The following is a 25,537-nucleotide window of genomic DNA, read 5'->3' as shown; positions in this document are numbered from 1 at the left end:
ACCGTAAACTGGAATTCACCAAGAAGTGACCCCATTTTGTAGGGACAATTTTAGGGCCTCTGCAAATGTGACGTGGTGTCCAAAAACAAAGAATCTAAATCTGCACTCCAAAAGCACATATCGCTCCTTCACATCTGCGTCCTGCTGGGTACCCAAATAGCAGTGTATGCCCACATGTATGACACTGGGGTACCCCGGATAACGTACTTAATGCCATATGTGGGTATAAATGGCTGTTTGGGCACAGCCGGGCACAGAAGGGAAGGAGCGCTATTTTGGTTTTTGGAGCACAGTTTGGTTTTTGGAAGTCATGCCACTTTTGCAAAGCCCCTGAATTGCCAATAAAGTGGAATCTGCAGACATGTCACCCCATTTTGGACACTACCCCACTCATGGGATTTATCAAGTGGTGTAGCGAGCATTTTTAACCCCTGAGTGTTGCATTTATTTAGTTTCCAGAAATGAAATCACAGCTGATAATGAGAAGTTAAAAATGAAAATTTTCCAGAGATTCGCCATTTCAGTATCTGATATGTTGTGCCCAACTTATGTCAGCAGAGACACTCCAAAAACTGGTAAGCGGGTATCCCGGGCACAACAGCTTTTAGAGCGTTCATCTCTGATACAAGTCGGGCACAATATATTACGCACTGAAATGACGGATTCCTGGAAAAATTGTCATTTTCACCTTTCACAATCAGCTTCGTATTTATTTATGGATAATAAGTTATAGCAACACTTGGGGGTTAAAAATGCTCTCTGTACCCCTGGATAAATCCTTCAGGGGTGTAGTTTCCAAAATAACGTCTCATATCAGGGACGTTACTGGCGTTTCAGCTCTGCAAAAGCGTCATGGCATCCAAAAACCAAACCGTCTGTGCTCCAAAAACCCAATAACCCTTCTTCCCTTCTGTGTCTGGCTGTGCCCTAATATCAGTTTATACCACATATGACATTACGTCCGATATAACGGGTACACCAGTGTCATACATGTGTCATACATGTGGCATAAACTGCAGTTTGGGCGCACAGCAGGGCGCAGAAGCGAAGGAGCGCTATGCGGCTTTTGGAGCACAGATTTGGATGTTTGGTATTTGAACGCCATGTCATGTTTGTAGAGCTTGTAAGGTACCAGAAAAGCGGACTCCCCAAAGGAGTGACCCCATTTTGAAAACTGCACCCCTCAAAGAATTTATCAGGGGGTGTAGTGAGTATTAGTATCCTGGACGTGACTGCACAGCGGATGGCGAAGAGGGAACATATAAGCAGTGCGGAGAACATTGCAGACACCAAATTCCCTACTATGTCCCAGGAGCTCCTATGATTGGTCGAGTCACTCTGGGGGTCACTTCTGGTGTTTTTTCACTCATAAGCTGTAAATCTGGGGTGTCCCCTGATATTCGCTCGCACAGCTTATATATTCCCTACCTGCCGCAGCCAGTTGTGTTCTAATAATTTGGCGATTTTGGGGGGGTTTTGCCTTCACATTGCTAGATGCTATATTTTCTTTATTTTTCTGGTGACATGGCCATATAAGGGTTTGTTGTTTGCGGGATGAGATGCATTTTGTAATGACACCATTTTTGGGTGCCTACAACTTACTGATTACATTTTATTAACTCTTTCTTGCTGGATTAAAAAAAAAAAAAATCAATCCTGCATTGAGTTTTACATTTTAAATTTTTCGCCATGCAGCGTACAGTATAAGTAACATGTGTCCTTTATTCTGCGGGTCGGTACGGTTACGGCGATACCTCATTTATGCTATTTTTTTATGCGATACTAAGTCTGCAGAACAAAAACACATATGGGGACATAAATCAATGTTTTTTGCATCGCCATCTTCTGAGAGGCGTAACATTTTTATTTTTCGGTTGACAGTGTTGGTTGAGGGCTTATTTTTTGCGGGAAAATGTGCGCTTTTTATTGGCATTGTTGTGGGGTGAATATGACTTTTTGATCACTTTTTATAGCATATTTTGTAGGATGAGATGGCAAAAAATCATTACTTCCGGCGAGTTTTTTCCGTTTTTTTTCCCCGACGTTCACCGTGTACATTAAATATTATTTCAGTTTTATTGTACAGGTTGTTACGGACGCGGCGATACCAAATATGTATTGCTTTTTTTAATTTTTAGTGCTTTTTTTTACATAATTCATTTTGTATAGAAAAAAGGGATTTTTGGACTTTAGAACTTTATTACTTTTTTCATACACTTTTTTTTTTTTTTTAAACTTTTTTTTTTAACTTTTTCATGTGTCCCTTTAGGACACTTGAATCAGTTGATGCTTTGATGAAAGCACCAACTGATTCTGTATAGTAGCTTGCAGGACACGAGCAGGACATGAGCCTGCTCGTGTCCTGCAAGCTGCAGAGGAAGTGAGACACATCGCTCACTTCCTCCACCGCCTGGCAGGATCACCAGGTATGTGGGGGCTCCGGTAGTCTGGGGTCACTGGCCAGACCCCAGACTACCTTCTACTGACATCGGCACCCCTCGATCTCGCCACGGGGGGTGCCGATCACTTTCAATTGTCGGCGGATCCCTTTCGATCGCGCCGTGATGTTTGACGGCGCGATCGAAAGGGTTAACACGTCCAGTCGGACTCAGTTCCGACTGGACGTTATGGAGGAAGGGGTTAGGTGTTAGTAACACCTAACCCCTGTCCCCCCCGCACCCCTCCCCCCGCCAGAAAGGTACCTAAAGGCCGGACGTATTTCGGCAATAGTCCGGTCTTTAGGTACCAGCACATGAGGCCGTAAATTTACGTACGGCGGTCCTCATGTGGTTAAGGAACTCCAGAACCCGCCCCAGGCTTGATTGGCAGATAAGCTGCCAATCACAAAGCACACAAATGTTAACCCTAACCTTGCCAACATAGAATGACAAGAGACCAGGAGCAGGTAATCATGAGTGGACATGCCTCCTGCGCTGTACAAGGAGACCAGAAGACGGCACAGGAGTTCGAGTGGGTGAGAATGTAACAGTTTTGTTTACTTATTTTCCAACTTCTACATATATGAGAGCATTACAGAACTGGATAAGGAAAGTGGCTGCAAAGAATTAGCAAACATGTTTGTGATAGCTGAGCGTCCTAGAGACAGGACCTGTATATATCAAACAATTATAGCCATGTAAGTATATAGCCATAAAATCTCCATCATCAAAGATATTTATGATAAATTGAAAAAACAATTGTAAATCAGGCCTTATTGACTAACACTGGTGCCCAACCTTGGAGCCTCATCAATGTTTTTATGACTGTATGGATGAGAATTTTACCAACCATAATCAAAGTGTAAAGGAAGCAATTTCAAAAAAGTTGAGGCTGCTTGGACCAGATTAGGGTAAGTTCACACAGCGGAATCCTTTTCCGGCAGGAGGGTGTCTTGAGCTTCGGACGTCGTGGCTGACTCAGCTGCGTAATCCACGTGAAAATAGGGCATGCCACTTTTTTTATCCTGCTGGCTGAAAAAAATCGCTAGCAGGAAAAAAAGCGAGTGACTCCCATTGAAATGAATTTGCAGGTAGATTTTGAGGCGGATTCCGCTTCAAAATCCGCCTGCAAAATACTCAGTGTGAACATACCCTAATTGAGATATTCTGGTATCCATATATTTTATGAACTGCTCTATATAGTTAAATATTTACAACATATTAATCATAATGTGGTGAATGGTAGTCAATGACCAAACAGTTATTCATAGAGCTAGAACACACTCTAGTGGAATGGTGATGGAAATGATGCATACGTTTTAGAATATAACCAGTCAGTTGTGAACATTAGAAAAATATACATACTGTATACCACATGAAAAGGCAGATTTATCACACCCCATCACTTACCTATCTTGTTTCCTGTAGAAATGCAGCCATAGGGCAGCAGGCAAAGGTCTAGTGATTCACCTTCCCAAATAGATTCCATAATTCTAAGTATCTGAACCAAATAAAGAATACATCAAATTAATTTATTTAAACCTAAAAAATGTTTGATCATACTAATCAGATGCGCCATAAATTTCTGGCTGGTTAGGGTTCAACCTCTAGGAGACAAACTAGTATACTGTACATTGTTAATACAGAATACACCAAAACGGTGTGTGTACATGGGACGATTTTGTTTCTGTGAGATTTGTACAGAAACTTATAGAAAGAGAACCCCTAGTACAGTATATGCTGCATTCATCTCATGGAATACACTATTCAGTTGCATGAAAAATAGCCATGTCCATGAAATCTAATACTACCAAAATTACAGAAAGATGGCTCATTATGTTGAAGATACTTTTCTGATGTTAGGTTCTTCTCACTGTTCTTGTCAATATATAACTTGGGGTCTTGCTTGAGTCATCATACTGAGGCACACATGGTAATGTACCATGCAAGAGGCTATCACTTGTGCTAGGTTCACACTAGTGTTCGGCTCTCTGTTGTTCTGGTCCGTATGGGGTCCAAAAAGATGGAGAGCCCGTCCACTAAAAAAGCGGTTACCTGCAGAATTCATAGACTACTATGAGATCTGTGAGTGACCATTGAGTTTTCTGTCAGTTTTAAATGGAATCTATAGGGGAGGCTGTGGCAGATGTGAACCTAGCCTGAGCAGTATATAGAATTTCTAAGAGCTGAAATCCGTCCATATAAATATAAACAGCCATAAGAGAGTATTGTATGTGTGTCCTGAGTTTCACATGGGGTGTTTATAAAAGAAACATAAAATATATATGATGCCATGAGTGTGAATCAAAGTTTGAAAATGATTCCCTAAAACATAACTTTTAATAACAAATGCACAAAATACAGCGTACCCTAAAAATAATGGAGGTCTCTCAATTCTATTAGTTTGTACCTCACCCAAACATCTCATGAGGGAACAGGTATTTTCCTTTTTTCCTCCCAATACATGAAATGTTTGGGTGAGGTCCAAACTAATAGAATTGGGATGCCTCCATTATTTTTAGGGTACGCTGTATTTTATGCATTTGTTATTAAAAGTTACATTTTAGGGAATCATTTTCAAATCTTTTGTTCAACCTTTTTGTTCAACCATATAAGTTGGTACTACCACACCCAGTGATCAATAGTTGACAAAAAATTTACCTGTAAAATGAGCATATCTTGACGGAGGTCGTCGCCATGCTTAAATATTATTCCTATAGTCTCACTTGACAGAGCGGTTGTGTCAGCACACTTAAACTCCAGCCACAGTGGCTTCTTTTTTGACGCCATTACTTTGCACTTTTCCACCTTTTGTGAAGCAAAGACATTTCTTATTGCCTGACTGATATGACAGTCCCTGCTTGTCATCATAACTATATTTACTATTTTATTACAAAATCTAAAACATATAGCTGACCATACTACTGTACTGCTCTTTCTGCATAGGAAACCAAGCAATGTATCTACATACAGAGACTTTAACAATGGGCAATAACAATATGGTCCTGTGTCATAATAATCCTAGCAAGGAGGAGACGCATGTACTGCCCATGATGTCATACATATCCTGCTTGATTGTCTATTATGAGAAAGACAATGAGAAACAAGCACTAGCATCTAAGCTGGTCAGCACCATGTACCCTGTACAAGGAACCTTTCAGTTTCCCCCTTAGCACTGTCCAAAGCACTCTGATTTCTTCTTGCTCGCAACCAAGGCGTTTGTGGTGGTACGTAGAAAAAAGGGCTATTAGAATGGTGGATAAGTGTAATATAGTGGTTTGCAACAGTATGAACGTTGCACTAACACTATTTCCTCCCTCTGCTGGTAGCTTGTATAAATACAAAAATAATATCATGTTAATATCATGCGCAATTTATTATTTAAAGAAACTTTCAATGGCAAAAAAAGCCATTTCTGCTTTTCTCAAGTTCTGTATGCAGATAACATGCGCATAGGCTGTTAAGTGCAATGTCTATTCACTGACAGCAAGCAAACAGCTTAAGCAAGGAAGCGAAATTACGGATGTTTTTTAAATATGCAATGAGTAAGCTGTATATGCAGTGGTGGCCAAAACTGTGACCACTTTGTTCATGTAAAGTGATCTATATATCAACTGAAGGAGAATTTATGGCTGAATTCATTATAAAACAGAATTCCAATGTCTGAAGTACAAAAAAGTTATTCTATGAATACTGCAGTCATGATCAAGCTATAGTACAATACAATCTGATATCTAACAGCGTCACAGTGAAGTCTCATTGACATAGCCATACATCAGGTTTCAAGATGGAAGAAGACAGATTTGCTTTTCGTTCTATAGAAGAAAGATGGTCATTTGTGTCACTGGAGATTGTGTGATCATTTTTAGCATTTAGTCACATTGATAGTGTACATAATAAATAGAGCAATGACATAAAACAAAACAGGTCATTGGATACCCAGGAAAAAAAGTAGGTCTCTTTTACAATTACATGAAGTGTAAGGTGTGAGCTGAATAGCGCCAAGCTGCTTAGCATAGGGTCCCAGCACTATTGTAGATAATCAAAAGGACTAAATACTCCTGTTTCTTTAAATATGCAGTTTAAGCACTTTATTCATATAAGTAAAGCACAATAAAGCCACGAGCCATCTGCACCTTCATCAGACTCTATAGACAAACTAACAGAAGACATTATCAATGAGACTGACGCTAGGTTCACACTAGCGCCCGGAGTCCGTTCTCAGCTTTCCGTCTTCTGAATGCAGAAGACGGAAAGCTGTCAGACCGGGTCCGGCTGTGAGCGGCCATGAGCGTTTTATGCTCTCCGCCGCGAAACCGTTTTTTTTAAACCGGACACAGAGTACTGCATGTCCAACTTGGTGTCCGATTTTAAAAAAAACGGTTTCGCGGTGGAGAGCATAAAACGCTCACCGCCGCTCACGGCCGGACTTCTTTCAAACCCATTCAAATGAATGGGTATGAAAGAGTACTGCAGGTTTCCGTTTCCTGCCTCTGTTTTGTGCAGGAAACGGAAACCTGCAGAACGGAGACCGGGCACAGATGTGAACGAGCCCTGAGTAACTAACAGAGAGTGTATCTCTTCTACAGACAGATACTCCACCTTTTTGGCAAGCTTATATACTATAAATCCTGGATGTCAAAGCTTTTCTATATATTCTATGTTAGATGCTGTGTCTGCTACCCTGCTAGTTACGCCCAGGTTCAGAATGGTGAAAAAATCTAGAAGTGATACTAATCCCTCGCTGCTCCTGTTCTGAAGCTTCCCAAATTCTCTACTTCCTGGCCCACTGTTAATAGGAAATGAATGCTCAGTCAATCATTGTCTGAAGCATTGACCCACCTCAGTCAGTCATCAGTTGAGCATTATTTCTTGGGTATCCAGATGGACCAGGAGAGAAAGACTAGTGGGGAACCTGAGAAGTGTCAGAACATGAGCAGCTGGGGATTATTAAATGAGTACTGGGGCTTTTATGTTTTTAACTAATTCTAATCGTTTTGCTTAAAACAAACAAACAACCTTTTACTTGCTGGACAAGCTAGTTAGTTATAGTTATCTGCAAAAGTACAAACAATTTACAAGCTGAATGCAACCTGTAGAGAAGACAAATAGACATGACTTACGACCAGTGCTCCAGCCCTTAGTCCAGGATCATATGGCACTCTAAAGCTCTCCGGAAGAAGAGATCCCTGTAGTTTTTCAAGCTTTTGCCGGAGTTGTGTGATAACTAAGAAACAAAAGATAATATAAACTGATATATGAAGTCTGAATTAAATCAAATTCATTACGTTAACTCAGAAAACTATAGCCTGCACCAGGGCACCCATGTAGTCATAATGAAACATAATGAAGTCCAGATCAGTTCAGTATATCAGCAGGAATCTGAGTGTGGCCCCAGGTGCACGAGTACTATAAGATTACATAGTATGGCGCTTTAATGCAACAACTTCTATTGGCCTCTACATAATTTAATACAGAGTATAGAGGATGTTTATTAATCTAATAGCAAAAAGATGGCATGCTCCATGGAATATTCTTCCCTATTAACGTTACTTCGAGGGGAGAATATCCCTGTAATGTCGGGGCCCTGCATGGTGCAAATGGCACAACCCCCTCCCCCCCCCAAAAAAAAACACAGTGTTTCATAGTCCTTGCAAAGTGGAAGCGAATTCCAACCACACACTGTGGAAAATATGCAAAGCGGACACACTATGATTGCCAAAACCATGGCGGTATTCAAAACCGCAACATATCAATTATACCTATCGAAACGCTAGTATAATTGAAGCAGAAAGTCCACAGAAGAAATCTCTGTGAAAAGCGTTGCAGGAAAAACTGCAATGCATTGCTGCCATGGTTTTTTCCGCAGTGCTTTTTTGCTGAAATCCGCTACATTGGGTGTTAGCCTTAGGGCTCGTGCATACGGAGTTAACGCGAGTGTATTTTAGCATAATACACATTTATAGAATACACATGTAAAAATAACACTCCCATTGACTTCAATGAAATCTTTTACACGTGTAAAAAAACACATTAAAAAAAACACGTTGTTTTTGGCACACTTTTTGACGTGTTTTTTTACACGTGTAAGGGCTAGTTCACACGGGGGCAAGGAGGCGGATTTTGACAGCGGATTTCGCCTCAAAATCCGCCTCCATACAGTGGTGGTCTATGGAGACCACTAGCGTTCTTTTTTTCACTAATGGCATGTTGCCGCTAGTGGAAAAAAGAAGCGAGCTGCCCTTTCTTCAGGCGGCTCCTGCGGCTCGCTGAGCCACGGCTTCTGCCTGGCGGCAGCAACCTCCAGAGTCGGCCCATGGCGCGGTTTTAGAAATCGCAGCATGTCATTATATCTACGGAAACGCTTGCGGCTTTTAGATATAATGGTAACAGAAAGTCTGCAGAGGAAAAATCCATGAACTTTCTGTTCAAAGTGCTGCAGGAATAACCGCAATGCGTTCCCGTCGCGGTTTTTACTGTAGCGCTTTAGGGCTGTGTATCGTCCTGTGGGTCCTTAGCCCTAATGTTTTTTGAAAAAGTGATTTCTAGTTTTTGTTGATGGTCATGGAAAAGTGCAGGGCATCTACCTTGTGAAGTGACATCATACTTCTCAGCAGAAACACTTTTGATCTCCATGGTGACTTTATGAAGAACCTCTGTGACTTGAACCTGCTTCATGAAATCACTTAACATTGAGGTGCCGCAGCCTCTTAGATAAGCTTCCAGAATTACTGCAAAACGCTGCTGATAATGCATAGACTGCGCAATCTCACTTCTGAGGAACCAAAACAAGAAGTGGCCAATACGTTTACTCTGCAAACAGAAGCAGATTTAGAATCCAAGTGTAGAATACATATGTAGTTTATGCAATGTAACTTTTCACAAGACTATGGAAACATGTGATTTGGCTTTTTCTGTACAACAAACATTCTGTGGCAAGAATATAATTGTATGTGTTTGCATTCAAGATAAAATCACACATGCACTTTTTGATGCATTTTTTTTTTTAGCTAAAGTGATAATTGGATTCAAAAGAAATGGAAAAGCCACTTCCAGTATTTCCATAGAGGATATGTGAAGAGTGTGAAGAAATGTATGCAGCTGAAAGCAAGTTCCATTCATCTGTACAACGATGCTTTGGAACCAAGCAAATACACATTTCTTCAAAATACGTTCAGATAGGGCAGTTGCAGAAATTAAACACTTGTGAATTAAATTTTAATGTGATATTGCATTAAAAAGAACCCATCCACATGAAAATTCTGTCTAATATGCAGTCTACAGCATGTTACAGAGCAGGAGGACTTGAGAAGATTGATACATACCTTAGTTCTGTATGAAAAGACTCAGTATAACATGTTTTCTCATATATATTTATACATAGAAACTGTAGGGCTAAAGCCTCATGTAATGTCCCGCATCAATAAAGCACTACAGGAAAAACCGTGGCGGCAATGCATTACGGTTTTTCCCGCAACACTTTTCACAGAAAGTTCACAGAGATTTCCTCTGTGGACTTTCTGCTTTAATTATATATACACGGAAACTGCCGGCGTTTCCGCAGGTACAATTGACATGCTGCGATTTACAAAACCACAACTATTTTGTGTCCACTGCACATATTTTTCTGCAAAGTAGGGATGGGATTTGCTACAATTCCATCCACATTGCTGGAACTGTAAAACGCAGCGTTTTTTTCTGCGGTATTTCCTCCACATGGCTCCACGGCCTAAGGAGGTCTTATCAATGATATCACAGCTATCTCTGTATGCTCCAGTCACTCACAGAAAGCTATCAATCACTAAAAGGACCACCCTTATGACTATTAGATGACTGGTTTTATACATGAATGAGCAAATATATAAATGAATAAAATACACGCTCTACTGAATCTTTTCCCACTTAATTATATATTAATGTGCTCATCTCTCGCTCTAGAACATGCTGCATACAGATTAGACTGTAATTTCAATGTGACAGATTTGCTATTAAGAGCATTTTGTAGACTACATTTAAATATGGATCCATATTTAACTCCCAAATGTCCCTCTTTTGAATGGACAGTCCCTAGTTTTAACCCATGTTCCTCTGTCCCTGTCCAAGATTTTTTTTCATTTTTGGCCGGGGAAGGTGTTTAAAAAACAAAACTAAACTAAAACATACTCACCTGTCCCTAGTGCTCCAGTGCTTTTTACTTTTATTGGATCAAGAGCGCTCTGATTTTTTTCTACTATTTTTGTTAGTTAGAAGACTGGACATTTTTGGACATGGGCATGCATAATTTGTTTATGTTAATCTTTGTTTATCTATCTTTATTTAAGATTAAGGAAAAAGGGAGTGATTTTTGAAGATAAAATAATTAATAACTAATTAATTAACTAATAATACATTTTAATATATATATATATATATATAGAGAGAGAGAGAGAGAGAGAGAGAGAGTGCATTTTTTTATATTTTTCTTTTTTTTTTTGTCTACTTAGGGGGTTTGAACCTACAATCTTTAGAGTGATTGTCCCATAGGCTGCAATACCACTGTTTTGCAGCCTATGACTAAATCACTTTATACCTATTAAGGAGTGCCACAAGCATGCCTCAATAGGCATATAGTTAAGTCAGGACTGTCATGACGACTGAAAGAAGAACTCATAGGTATGGTGGAAGCAACGTAGATGGGAATAATTTTTTACTTTGGGGCCAGCATGAAATGGTTAATACCCGTGATTGGAGTGACCTCTGATCACGTGCATTACTGCCGGGTCTGTGCTGTATAATATGAGCGGCTGCCCTGTTTAAATGCCCAACTTCGGCTGTAATAATATGGCAGATGTTAGAAAGGGTTTAAAGGGAACATTTTACCACCAACAGCTCCAAGTCTCCACCGATTTCAACACAATTTTGCTTAATATTGTTTTAGCTCCAACCATTCCTAAAGAACTGATGCTGTTAATTTCAGCACCCAATATGTTGGTCGGCATCTCTACTGTCAAGTGGGCAGCCTCTCAGACTATCTAAGTCCATAACCACCCACTTAACAACAAAGAACCTAATAATAATACTGGATATGAAAACTGACAACACAAATTGCTCAAAAATTGTGAGAGCAAGAATAAAACTACTTAAAATATTTGGGAATCAGTGAAGTGACATCTATTGAAAGATGCAAAGATTGAGGATTGATGGAGGTGCTGAAAGGCCTTTTTTAATAAACTTGTGACATATGCTTTATCGATACAACTTATAATCAGTAAACAGTAAAAAAAACAATGTATTCATAAAGTAAATATCTTACCCTTAAGGCACGTCTCAATAAAAACCTGGATAATGCACTGTCATGATATGGCTCAAATTTAACAGCCTACAAATGAAAAATATTAAAAAATATGTTCCAGGTTAAGGATCTACAAACATTAATAATACACTTATGAGTTGCTAACAACTACAAGAATATAAGCATTATAAGACTGGAGCCCAATGTAAACACTGCTGTTTGGCGACAGTGGAAACAACACGGAAAAAAGCACAGCGGTTAACAGTCTCTGCGAAACCAATCAACACATTGAGGGAAAATACACGCAGCAGACATGCTGCAATTTCCCAAAACTTTTTCATCAAGTTTTATGTTAAACATTACATTAAAAATTATTTAAAAAGTTTTGACTCTAAGGGTGCATTCACACTACGTAACGCCGGGCGTGTATGAGAGCCGTACACGCCGGCGTTACAGCAGGGCTGCCGAACACTTCCCATTCACTTCAATGGGAGCGCTCGTAAACGCCGCTGTTACGAGCGCTCCCATTGAAGTGAATGGGAAGTGTTCGGCAGTCTGCCGTAATGCCGGCGTGTACGGCTCTCATACACGCCCGGCGTTACGTAGTGTGCATGCACCCTAAATCAAATAATATACTGAGACTTCTTGTTTTCACTGATGATCACAGTTATCATATATGTAGATAAGACACAGAATCCACCAATCGCAATAGCTGATTTCACAACTTATCTACCCCTCCCATGTGCAATGACCTCTGAACAGGTCACAGAGCATGCCTAGAAAACACTCCCATACAAATCAATAGGATCTGCTCTAGACCATTGACTGTATGACTCATGGTCCATCTCCAGGAGACAGAAAGCCACAAACTATTTTAGGGCCCATTCACACGGAGTAACATGCTGCATGACCTGGCACGTATACGCCCTGTGAGATTTTGTGGGCCGTATACGCTCCCATTGATTTCAATGGGAGCGTGGATCGTAAACGCCGCAAAATAACGCGGCGTGTACGATCCACGATCCCATTGAAATCAATGGGAGCGTATACGGGCCGCCAAATCTCACACGGCGTATACGTGCCAGGTCACGCGGCACGTTACTCTGTGTGAATGGGCCCTTAGGCTTAGTGGCAAGAGAATGAATTGAAAGATTTTTAAGATTTTAAAAAAACAAAACTTTTATTTTTTATTTTTTAAATCACCAAGTATTCTTAAATATGTTTTAAAAAAACACCATTTAAACAATAGATCATTTACTGGCAAGACTCTCCATTTAAAGGGTGAAGCATTTATTTACAAGAATATGGATACATAGGTCTGGCTCAACTGATTTTTTTTATTTCTGAATATGCAATTTAACAATCTGGAGCACTGAGGGTGGCTCTATAGTTACTGCTCACACTGCTCTAATACAAGCCTCCTTTCTCTTCTATTTAGTGACAGGGTCAATTAAGATTTCATCTTAGCTCCATGGCCCAGTCACTCAAAGAAGAGAATAGGAAAGGAGGAGCATTGCAGTTTGGAGCATGTATGGAGGAATTATTGGCACTCCAGACTGCTCGATCCAGACTGCGCATATTGTAAAATAAATAAATATCAGGGGAAGCACAAATTTTCATGGGGAAAATGTGTTACAATCAGCTGAATAGACCTAAGTATATTGCTGGATTAATATACTATATGGGAGATGGGACATTGATCCAGGTATTATGGTAATTCAGATTGCCATAGGATTGCCAAGGAATTTCCCTTCCCGATGTGTTGCACTTGGCATCCGTCTAGCAGGATTATAAATTAGGCCTGGTTCACATTTGCATTCGGTATTGTATATAATGGGTCCATGTGTTTTCCATGCGGTGTCTGCAGGAATCATGCAGAGAGAAAAGTGATGCTTGAAGTACTTTTCTCTCTGCATGATTTGTGTGAACACCGCGCAGATAACACATGGACCCCATTATAGTCTATAGGGGCCGTGTGGTTTCTCTGATAACTGTTTTGCAAGTGTGAAGACCCCCTAACTCAAAAGACATATTCTTAAGTTTTTGAGCACATAGCTAAACATTTGGTATAGCACTAGTAGCCTAGCAAGTAATTTTGGTTTAAGTAATTCATAAGATTGTTTATATTATAACTATTCTTACCCAATATGGTAAAGGTTGTTTTCTACTTTATTGAAAGGACTCCATAATGATGGAGAAAAGTCACATACAGCCAGGAGATTAATAAGAATGATCACGAGATATAGGAACACACAGTACGGTTTTATCTTATAAACATTGGTGGCAGCTATAGACAGTATAAAAGTCAGGGGAAACATTAATTACCACATTAGTAATACAAAACTATTTCTACTTTATATCTACCATTCTTTTTTATGTTTTCCATTTTGGTAGGGGTCTTAACAGCCAGGCACCACTAATCTTACTTTTCTGACATATCTAATTGATTTGCCAAAAATATAATCTGCAAAATCCCTTTAAGACCATTGTTTTTAAGAACTGTTAGTACTAGGAAAAATATTATGTTCATGTTGCTGTGCTGGAATTGTGTACTACTCATGTTCAGTAAGGGGTTAATAAAAAAGTAGTTTCTTTATTGTCCTGCATAAAAAAAACGCCAGCATTTACCACATATGCCATAAGAAATTATCTGGGAGTTAGGGAGGGGGGCTATGTCACTTTCATATTATTGTATCTCAACTTTATCCACTGTTCTGATTTCCTTTGTTCTGCAAGTGAATTGTACTCTTGTTATGTAGGCTGCATTGTTTATACGGTATTGAAAACGTAGCCACTTTTATAGAGGTTTTTTTTTTCATGGTTCAGAATCGGACTTTTTTTTTTTTTCCGTACCTTTGGTTTTGAGAACTATATATATATTTTTTTCCTTTGGATCATTCAAATAATTTTCGTGGTTTTTTGGGGAGATCAATAGGGCTTTACTTTTATGTTGCTTTCTGTTCTTCTCTAGTTAAAAATCGAAAAAATTGTAAATTATTATTTTTTTTAACACACTGTACCGCTCCGTAAGCTCATAATAGAGCTTTGGGGGGGGAACATTTTCTTTTTTTTTTTTTTTTTGTTTGTGATGATTTCTCCTGTAAATGAGGCCCCAGTGAAAGTAGGAATACAGCCTCCTATGCTGCGCTCTAGAGCTATTCTTTGTCACTTAGGACCCAGCAGCACTCAGAATTCCTGTGTTCATGTGACCGCTGGAATAGAGGGGAGCCACATTATGGCGGCTCCCATAGCTGTGCTCATTGTCCGGCTGTAGTAAAAGCTGACATCCTGATCCCAATGCTGTATGATCTTGTGCGGCAAGCTACCCTTTCAAGAACGTTTAATATACATCCTTATGGGATAAAGTTTATAAAAATAGCATAAATAAAAATAAATATAAAATAACTAAGAGCTGCAATACACTAATAACTTCCAAAATGCTTCATAGTTCACACCTATAAAGCCAGAAATTGAATACTGGGTGTGTTTACCGCATATTCAAGACTGGTTCTTGGTTTCCTTATGTACTCTTGGCACAGCTCAAAAGAAAATATAGTTGAAGAAAGCAAATAAACAAACAACTAATCCAAGTCAAATGACTACAAAGAAGACATAGAAAAGCCACATTGAGATTACAAAATAGAAGAAGTACTTGTTTGCGACACATAAATATGTCATTGTGCCTATGCAAATTGAAATCTGTATTGAGGAACTAGATGAAAAGTATTACCTGCACTAGCTGTAAAAGATAATGTAATACGTCATCGTCCTGTAAACTTTCCAGTTTCTGGACTGCCATAGCTCGAACATTTTCATCAGAAAAGTTGCAGTCGAGAAGTTGAATGGTTAGTCCAACATCTAGAGAGCAGGCATCCCAAGCGTCTCTTTTATTTAACATCTGGTATGTTTTGGCCACCATTTCCTGCTGTCCCCACTTTACAGAACTCAGTAATTTCGGATAGGCATCTGGGTTCTTCATAACTTCATATCTAAAATGCCACAGAAGTTCTTTGTCCTCAGGAGTGAGTGGGTGCAGTGGGTCAGTCGATATAATTTCTTCAAGTTGTTTTCGTAGCTGATTGGGCATTTCAGTTCTGGCCCTGTCTAATTCAGGATCTGATACTGACTTGTGTTTTGGAAGAGCAACAGGATGGCAGTATTTATCCAGACTTATAGAAATAGCCATTGAGGTATCTTTGTCAGGGTTTGTGGCAGATGTTAGCTTATCTGCATTTATGCTGCCTTGATCCTCTCCTTTACCAGGTATTCTCCACATATGAAGCACAAACTCCCCCTGCCTTAACAAAGACCTATGATCTATTAATAACAAATTGACATAATAGAGGAGCTGGTTTTTAAATTTGGAGTCTGAGCTAGTAGAATCTGGTGACTGTATGCTAGCTTTCCCTGTGGCGGTCTGAGCTTTGCAGCAAAATATCTGCAAATTTAGAAGAGCACCTTTTGGTATATCTTTGATTTTGATGTCAAAATCAAGCCAAGTGTTCCACAGAACTTCTTCTGTAAACGGCTTGCATGATGTCCTCCTTTGAGAGAGCACCTGCTGTCCATGAAGGATGTTGGCTTCTACAAAAACAATAAGCTCAGTATTTCTTGGCAAAACTGGTATATCAATCCCAATTATTTTTACTCTAAACTTTCTATTGCAATCCCAAAGGGATATTGTGAAAATTTTCTCGTGATCTTTTCCATCAATTGTAAGCTGCTCATGAAAACCCGTGACACCAGTACAATCATCAACCAGCGGCCACTCTTCTTTCTGGACTTTGTCGTCTGAGGGGTCAGGCGGGACATCCAAGACAAAATGTATCTCATCACCATTCTTAATACACTGCCTAATATAATGGAAATCTTTGATGGGTGCATTTCCAATGATATACTCATCTCTCCCACAAACCCGAAGAACAAAATCCAGTTCACTGTGTTCCTCTGAAATGTCCAGCAATGATTTTTTCTTGGCCATTTTTGTAAAGAAGCTCTGAAGTATCATATCTGGCGTGTCATCAATGGAGACTCTAATTGTATGACTGGTCATACCTTTGTGTATTATGATGAATATATTATTGGAGGAAAGTTTTTTACTCAAATATTCTGGAAGTGGTTTATATGTAACCCAAGGGTCCATTGAATATAACCTTGCATCTCTCTTCACCAACTCAATCATTCTTGGTGTAACCAATCTGCGGCGGGTAAACTCTAGCTCATCGTCATGTACATTGCTTACATCAGTAACGTCATATCCAATCAGATAGTTTAATTGCTTTTGATACTCTAATGTTTCCTCGGAGGGTTTTTCTTTCTGGATAATATAAATCTTTCCCACAGTTTTTTGTAAAACCTTCCAATACAATATACAGTCCAAAGTCTGGATCACCTGATGTTTGTCATAGATTTCATACCACTGGCCCTTCTTCTGATATTGCAAAAGGAATTGGTCTGGAGCGAGCCTGTGATAGAAATCACTGTTGTGGCTTTTCTCTATTGCACTCATCCAAACCTGTGCTTTCATTTGTTCAACTGTGCAGTTACCAGCAATTTCTAATAGAATTGTATCTTGTACTTTGCTGTTTTTATGACTGGTAGGCAAAGTGAATTCTATAGGAATTGCCTCCATAGAAAACATGTTTGATGCTGCCGCAGAGTGAGGCCTCATTTTTCGCCTTCTCCTTTTATTTTCATCCCTCAGAACAACCGGCTGCTCATAACTCTCCAGTTCCATGCCAGCTACAAGAAGAAAAATCAGAATGTATTAACATAGCTGACATTTTTGTTTATGTATAATATAGTTAGTAACAGAGCATGCATATGGCTATTAAAAGGGAACCTGTCACACTGTATTCTATCTGGAGGCAGTATATTATAGAGCCGGAGTTGACAGATACTCAGTTGTGTTATTGTTGTGAAATGTGGATATTGTTAATGTATATATGAAATGTATCTATTTTTATTTATTCACTTAAAAAGGTGCCCATTATGAGCTTAGGAGTCAAATGAGTTGTCTTATTTATTTAGACTAACAGCCTGTATGTGCATAGCTGCCTGTTATATAGTAGCACCACCCACAGGACACTTAAGCACAAAAAATAGCAGCATTTAAGGAGGACTTTTCATCACATCCAACAAATCCAGCTCTTTACATCAATTAAATAGTTACTGCTCCACTGATTCTAGCACAGTTAGAACTTTTCCTCTAGTCCCCACCATTCCCAAACAATCAATGATGTTAGTTTTGGTGCCTGATATGCTATTCAGGCTCTGTATTGTCAGGTGGGTGGTACCAGACCGGAGGAGGTAACAGGTGTGATTCTAAGCTCTGACACTGGCTGTCTCTGATTGGAGCTCTGAATCACACCCCCTGCCTGATACCTCCATTCTTCAATAGTACATCAGGCACCAAATGAAGCTAGATTCACATCTGTGCTCGGGTTTCCGTTCAGGGGGGTCTGCTTGGAGACCCCCTTGAACAGAAACCTAATCTGCATAAAAAAGCGGTTACCATAGGAAACCCACAGACCCCATAGATTATAATGGGGTCCGCATGGTTTCCATTCGGTTTCCACCTGAACAGGGCATAAAATGCAGAGAGGGGAATGGAATGCCTGTATGGAGACCAGGCACAGATGTGAACCAAGCCTAAATGTAGCGGTGGCTATTAACAGATGCTAAGAACTGGAATTGGTAGACTTGGTGAAAGATCCTCTTTAAATGAATAAATCACAAATTATTAACTGAATCTTTTCCCACAAATCTGCTATACAACTCCTGACCTATAACATTCTGCCTACAGAAAGGACTGCATGTACAAGAAAAATCAAAAATATGAATATAATGAGGCACACAGCTCAACAGCATTTAAGTCCGCTGATTCATTATAATAGAAATAAGTTAGATGTTTCCAATGTCCAATTAGCTGTAGTTTTATACTATGTGGCCAATAAATAAAACAAAGGAAGTTAATGAATTAATATGATAGTGTCCCTTTAATGATCACATGGCTGCATTGGTAAACATTTAAAAACCCGATCTGATGACAGACCAGAGTATTCCCATATTCACATGACTGCGTTTCACCTGTGTGTGTGCCAGATTTACCAGTCTGAATATCATGGATTTTCAACAACAGTGTTTTTGAATATCGCAGTGTGTTAATTTTAGCTGCAGAATTGCCAGAGTCTTCTCTATATATTGAATAGGGGAAGAAAAGCAGCAAAAACTCAATGAAAAACACTGTGAAAAACACTGTTTTTTACGCGGCAGTTTTATGACTGCACCTCTCTACGTAGGGCTTTAGTTTTAGGGTAAGTTCACACAGAGTTTTCTTCTCAAAACCCTGACCAAAAAGACGGCTCCCACTGAAATCAATGGGAGCCGCTCAGGTCTTTTTTCCGGGAGCCATTTCTTCTGGCTCCTGGAAAAAAGAAGCGAGGTGATCATTCTTCAGGCCGAGTTGCCTCGCGATTCGGCCAGAAGACACTCCCTCCACCGGACTACGCCCATTCATTGGGCCTAATACGGAGCAGAGTGCACAGCTGGATGCCAGTGCAGTGCACTGACTTTCAGTCATGGCTACCCGGTTTTTGGATCGGAACCTGAGGTGGCCTCCGCCTCAGGTTCCGATCCATAAAACCCTGTGTGAGCTTACCGTTAGACTTTTTGCAGATTTTCTGATAAATGGTTGTTACTTGAGCGTATCTTATTATGCAACCTAGTGGTCCAAAAACTAACCCAGCTAATAGGAGATTGTAAACTTAGACTAGACAGTCTAAAGATACACTAGATTTATCATCCACTTTGATAAATCTGGCACATTTTAAGAACTAGTCTAGTCTACATTTATCCTGTCTAAATTTTAGAACGTAATAGTAAAGCTGCCCCACTGTGTATTAGCATTGTACACTGCTCTAATAGACAACTATGCTACTTGCTAAATGTAACCAGCATGCATGAGGATGGAAAAAAAATAGTTCTATAGCCGTTTTTACTATGTTATAGATATTATCCACACACAAATGTCATACAAATATTATCCAAGCCATAGTGACTACTGGAATGAATGATGATAGGTTAGCATGCTGTGTGCCATCTCTGCTACTTACCTGTGTTAACGTTTAGTGCAGATATTGGAAAGCTTTAAAGCTGCAGTGAAAATTCAAAAATAAAAAGCATATTTCAACTTGAATGTGACATCCAACCCCTATGAACTGAAGTCGTACAAATGATTATCTCTATATTTCAATACATGTCAGTACAATGTTTGCATAAAAAAATTGAGGTATTGTCCAGAAATCGCATGGAAGTAATTCAGCGCGACTACATGCTTGCTAGTTCTAATCTAGGCCATCAGTAGCCTCAGCAGTCACAGGAAAGGACACGGAACATCACAGGAATACATCACCGGTAATGTCCCATGTCCTTTCCTGTGACCACTAAAGTAACAGAAACAGGTATGTTTTGTTTTCATTTGTTGATTTTTTTCCTTTTTTTTTTAACTTTCTCCAGCCTCCTGCCAGAGATCTGTAATTCCTGGACAACCCCTTTAACTTTAGATTGGCCACTGCTCCTTCCATGTTTGGTTAATAAATAAAAAAAGAATTCGGAATCCTTTTTGTCTTATAACTCTTCATTGTGCCATTCATCTTATTTCCCCTAGGAGTTTGTGAATGAATTGAAAACTTGCTGTTATCATTTCCCTTGTCAGCAGGGTGTGCCTTTACACTTTGACACTGTAAAAACTACCGTAAGTAAAATTTTACTATGTGCAAATATCCTGATGGGGCCAACATCTAGATACTATCAAGTCTTATTTAAAGGCTAAAAATCTGCTTATGTAAAACCTAGCCTAAATTCAACTTTACACAGATAATGTGAAATTTGGGATAGAGACGTTTGGTAACTTGGTAGCTTTACATTACATCACTTCTCCTCTACAGAATTTAAAAAAAAAGAAGAAGAAGAAGAAGAAAATGTGTAACCAAGAAGGAACACATTTACAATAAAACAAATCCGATAGAACAAATTTTCAATTACAAAAATCTATGCAAGTGATTTACTCATAGTACTTTTATTGTAAAGGAATAGTGGAGCCATTCCAGTGACTCTGCAAACTAATCTGTTTACAACATGCTTACTTACAAAGCCTACAACACTGCAAAAAATACATGCAGCTGTTACGCTGCAATTTCCAAAACTGTTGCAGTTTTCATGAATATGAAAGCAAGACATTAATAAGTGAGATATATAATGTACTGTACCCCACGTCATGTACCTGTTTTCTTACCTTTTTCATGCCTAACCCCAAATCATATACTTACCAAACGTGTGCTCATCTGCATTTCCATCTTAACCTATGTAACCTCCTCTCTATACTTAAATCTTAAGAAAATGAAACTCTGCCATGTAGACAATCAAACTGGACCAGCTGATGCTCCATTCCTGTATTCTCCTGTTGCCCAACCTGTGATCTCTTGTAGTTATCGCTGAGAGTGCAATGAAACAATCCCACTTCTTTACCTATTCTTTTTTTTTTCTAAACTGTGAGAACTGTGGACTACATGTACATAGTTGTTAATGCATGTAAACAAATGAATATAAAACATATGTAGAATTAACCAAAACCCAGATGTAATTACCTGCTTAGCTGAGGAAAGTAATGCTGCTGAAGATTCATTTGTTTAGGGGATCCAGACTACATACAAATTGTTAGTTCTGCTGTCTGTCAAGACAGCGTCTCAGCTTCAATATGTGTTCTACTGTGTTTCTCGCCTTTCCTTCTAGCTGCAGAGGAAGTACTGCTGGCAACAGGAAGGAAGCTGAAACCACATTGATTATTCATTTGATTACATATTTAGAAAAACCTACTGTGCACTTCCCTTAGTTACAGCAAGAGTGAATAGGAAAAGGCATCAAAAGCTTTGCAATCATCCATTATTGACTGCTTGCCTGTAAGTGACATAACGTCCAAGATAAGAAAAAACATGCATGGAAAGTAGCAGCACTACACATTACAACAATGACCCTGATATAATGTTGATTCACAGCGAGTTGCTAATTAGCTGTTGGTTTATATCAGGGCTCATTCACACTAAGGTTCTGTTCAAACAGAAAGAAGAAAGGATAAGGTAAAATAAAACTGCTGTAAAAAGTACTTCAAAATAACCCATATATTTGCAGAACATTTTCTTCTTCCTGTTTTTAAGTTATGTTTTTGGACACTTAGGAAGCACACAACATATATTCTCCCTAAACTGTACTTTTACAGTTGAGTATATCTGTACTGTATGTCAACTCTCTCATATGAATCATATATCACCGTAGCAAAAAACATCTGAATCCACCCGGTTATTGCAATCACTGTAGACCCTCCATAGCTGTCAAGTTTTGCAGTGCACGAAGAGCCAAATCAATAAAATACATTTTGTGGTTTTAAAACTGTAGAGGTTTTAGATGCAGCAGGTAGATAAGATTTGTAGAAATCTCATACACAGTGCTGCTACTGTGGATGGTGATGCCTTAGTGACCCCACACAGTATAATGCTGTTTATCATCCCCAACGCAGTATAATATCCTTGTTAGAGAATTGTAATTCCCTAGTACTGCTGCGGGGACAATGTAAGGAGGGGAGACAGACAGTGAGCCCTAAACTCGACCCAGCCCCTGTCCCTACTTAATTGCCACAACTGTCCTAATGACAGTAGCAATTTGGCAGCAAACCCTACTCTGAATAATGTCACATGGAACAAACAGGACAAAACAACACAAAAGCAAAGTCAGCAAGCCAAGGGTCAAAACCAGAGAGACAAAGCAGTACAAAATCATAATCCAAAAGATCAATGACATAGGTATAACATGGGCAGAAAGTCCCCAGAGTCCACATTGACAAAAATGTAATGAAAACCACTGCAAAAAAAAAGTGATGCATTTTTGCTGGATTTTTTGTTGCGTTTCATTACGTGGGGCCTTAGTGTAAAGGCAGAATGCATGGCTGGGTGCGGACTGTGTACAGTTGAGGCAATGGGACTGAACACTTGAATTAATAATTAAAGGAATATTCCCATGAACAGGGACACTACATGCATTAGAAGATAACCTGGCCACAGTAAGGAAATCAAGACTGAGATTGTGACAAGAGCATAGAAAGTTCCTACATTTATAGTCATGTCCATTGGAAACCAATCTGGGCATTTTTCAACTTTCATTTTTGACTTCCCACCTTTTAAACCCCATAACTTTGTTATTTTTCCATTCACAGAACCATATGAGGGCTTAATGTGTGCGGGACAAATTTTTCAGCCATTTTCCCCACTGTCTGCTTATTAGCTCCCGTACAGATCTAATATAACCTGCTGGATCTGATTTATCTTTGAATAACATTGCGTTCTTCTTCCTCGACCAGTGTTAATATGACGGGCACTTCCTCGCAGGATGGCGGCCAGCTACCGGGTCACTCAGTTCTTATGATCACTTGGGAACTTTCAGTTGGATCCCCGTGATTAGATAATTACCCTCAATCCTGTGATTTTTCATGGGAAATAACACAATGTAAATCGTTAGATCAACAATGTACTCTATTCTGTTGCAGATTCCATAGTTTTATAAGAAGGTAAAATATGCTAAAAATACTGAATAGTATCTGATATTCACACTTGCACTATTATTTGAGTTTTATCATTCTGTTCAAGGATAAAAAAAAAAAAAGTGAAAATTGCACTGCATGTTATATCACATGATGGCTTCTGTCATTTTACTTGGCATAATTGTGAAGCATGACATGTTATGTTGTCTGGCTATTTGGGTTTAGAATCTGTAATGGATGTTTTATTGTAGATGGAAACCTTGCCTTGAAGAGGACCTTTCACTGATTTGGGCACAGGCAGTTCTATATACTGCTGGAAAGCCGACAGTGTGCTGAATTCAGCACACTGTTGGCTTTCCCGATCTGTGCCCCGGGTAAAGAGCTATGGTACCAGGTCTGATAGCTCTTTACAGTCAGAAGGGCGTTCCTGACAGACTGTCAGGAACATCCTTCTCCACAGCAGCGCCTATCGTGCTGTACACTGTAAGCGGGGAGTGTTATCAGGAGGGGAGGAGGAGTTCCTCCCTGCTCCACAGTACAGCGCAATAGGCGCTGCTGTGGAGAAGGACATACCTGACAGACTGTCAGGAACGCCCTTCTGACTGTAAAGAGCTACGGTACCGGGACACAGCACACTGTCGGCTTTCCAGCAGTATATAGTACTGCCTGTGCCCAAATCGGTGAAAGGTCCTCTTTAAACCCTTAACGCTCTGGTCAGTAATAGTACGTCCTGGCAAGTAGCACGTTCGCGCTCAGGTCAGTACTATTACTGACCAGTAATGGCGCCGGCACAGAAGCTGTGCCTGCGCCATTAAACCCGGCACTCGGCTGCATTACACAGCCGAGGGCCAGGACGAGCTGCCCATGTGAACTGCCGGTCGGAGCTCCGCTCTGATCGGCGGTATTAACCCTTCCGATGCCGCGGACACATGTCCGTGACATCGGGAGCGTTTTCTGTGACATCACCCCCCCGCGGCGAGATTGGGGGGTGCCCTGATGAATTTTATGTAGCCCGGGGTCTGGTAAGTGACCCCGGGCTGCTAGGACCCTCACTTACCTGGTGATCCTGCCTTGATGCCCGGAAGTGTGTCTGTGCGTCTGCAGAGACACACTTCCTATATAGCCTGCAATACACGTGTATTGCAGGCTATAGTACTGGACCAGCAATCAGAGTATTGCTGGTTCAAGTACACTAATAGGACAAATAAAAAATGTGAAAAAAGTGTGAAAAATAAATAAATAAAGTGTGTGAAATAAATAAATTAATTAATAAAGCCCCAAAATTCCCTTTTTCTATAGCAAATGAGTTATTAAAAAAAAACACCTAAAAAATAATAAAAACAATGCATATTTGGTATCGCCGCGTCCGTAACAACCTGTACCATAAAACTAAAACATTATTTCACCTATATGGTAAATGTTGAGAAAAAAAACGGGAAAAAAACGCCGGAAATAATGATTTTTTGCCATCTCACCTTAAAAAATATGCTATAAAAAGTGATCAAAAAGTCATATGTACACCAAAATAGTACCAATGAAAAGCACAGGTTGTCTCGCAAAAAATAAGCCCTCAACCAACTCTGTCAATCGAAAAATAAAAATGTTACGCATCTCAGAAGATGGCGATGCAAAAAACATTGATTTATGTCCTCAAATGAGTTTTTGTTCGGCAAAATTACTAACGCATAAAAAAACCTATAAATGAGGTATCGCCGTAACCGTACCGACCCGCAGAATATAGTTCACATGATACTTATGCTGTACGCCATGTGGAAAAACATTTAAAAAGTAAAATGCAATGCCAGAATAGATTGATTTTTTTTTTATCCAGCAAAAAAAGAGTTAATAAAAAATAGCCAATAAGCTATAGGCACCCAAAAATGGTGTCATTACAAAATGCATCATATCCCGGAAAAATAAAAGCACTCATATGGCCACATCAACACAAAAATAAAAAAAATATAGCTTGAATAATGTGAAGACAAAAAAAAAAAAAAAATCGCCAAATGCGTCAGGAGGGGAATATATAAGTGGTGCGAGCGTATATCAGGGTACAGACAAGTTTTGCAGCTTACAAGAAAAAAAACTATAGAAGAGACCCCCAAAGTGACCCCCCAATCATAGGAGCTACTGGGACATAGTAGGGAATTTGGTGCTCCCAATGTCCTCCGCACCGCTTACATATTACCTCTTCACCATCCGCTGTGCATTCACGTCTGGGATACTAATACTCACTAC

At 39.6% G+C, this 25,537-nt stretch overlaps 1 protein-coding gene across 2 annotated transcripts in view; it reads right to left on the bottom strand.

The window, feature by feature from the left end:
• Positions 1 to 25,537, bottom strand: part of PIK3CG (phosphatidylinositol-4,5-bisphosphate 3-kinase catalytic subunit gamma) — a 56,451-nt gene that overhangs the window by 28,329 nt on the left and 2,585 nt on the right. The window contains exons 2-8 of one of the 2 annotated variants that reach the window (XM_075274091.1): positions 19,824 to 19,863; positions 15,440 to 17,451; positions 11,731 to 11,796; positions 9,026 to 9,251; positions 7,562 to 7,665; positions 5,100 to 5,246; positions 3,849 to 3,939 (exon numbers count right to left, since the gene is read on the bottom strand). In XM_075274091.1, coding sequence (XP_075130192.1) covers positions 3,849 to 3,939; positions 5,100 to 5,246; positions 7,562 to 7,665; positions 9,026 to 9,251; positions 11,731 to 11,796; positions 15,440 to 17,446 — 2,641 coding nt within the window. In that variant the 5' untranslated portion in view covers positions 17,447 to 17,451; positions 19,824 to 19,863. The remainder of the gene's footprint in view (positions 1 to 3,848; positions 3,940 to 5,099; positions 5,247 to 7,561; positions 7,666 to 9,025; positions 9,252 to 11,730; positions 11,797 to 15,439; positions 17,452 to 19,823; positions 19,864 to 25,537) is intronic. The other variant, XM_075274092.1, reaches the window with a different exon arrangement.

The sequence above is a fragment of the Leptodactylus fuscus genome, chromosome 5 (assembly GCF_031893055.1).
Source record: "Leptodactylus fuscus isolate aLepFus1 chromosome 5, aLepFus1.hap2, whole genome shotgun sequence".
Classification (NCBI taxonomy): domain Eukaryota; kingdom Metazoa; phylum Chordata; class Amphibia; order Anura; family Leptodactylidae; genus Leptodactylus; species Leptodactylus fuscus.
Note: the sequence above shows the minus strand (reverse complement) of the source record. Positions and strands in the feature narration are given on the sequence as shown.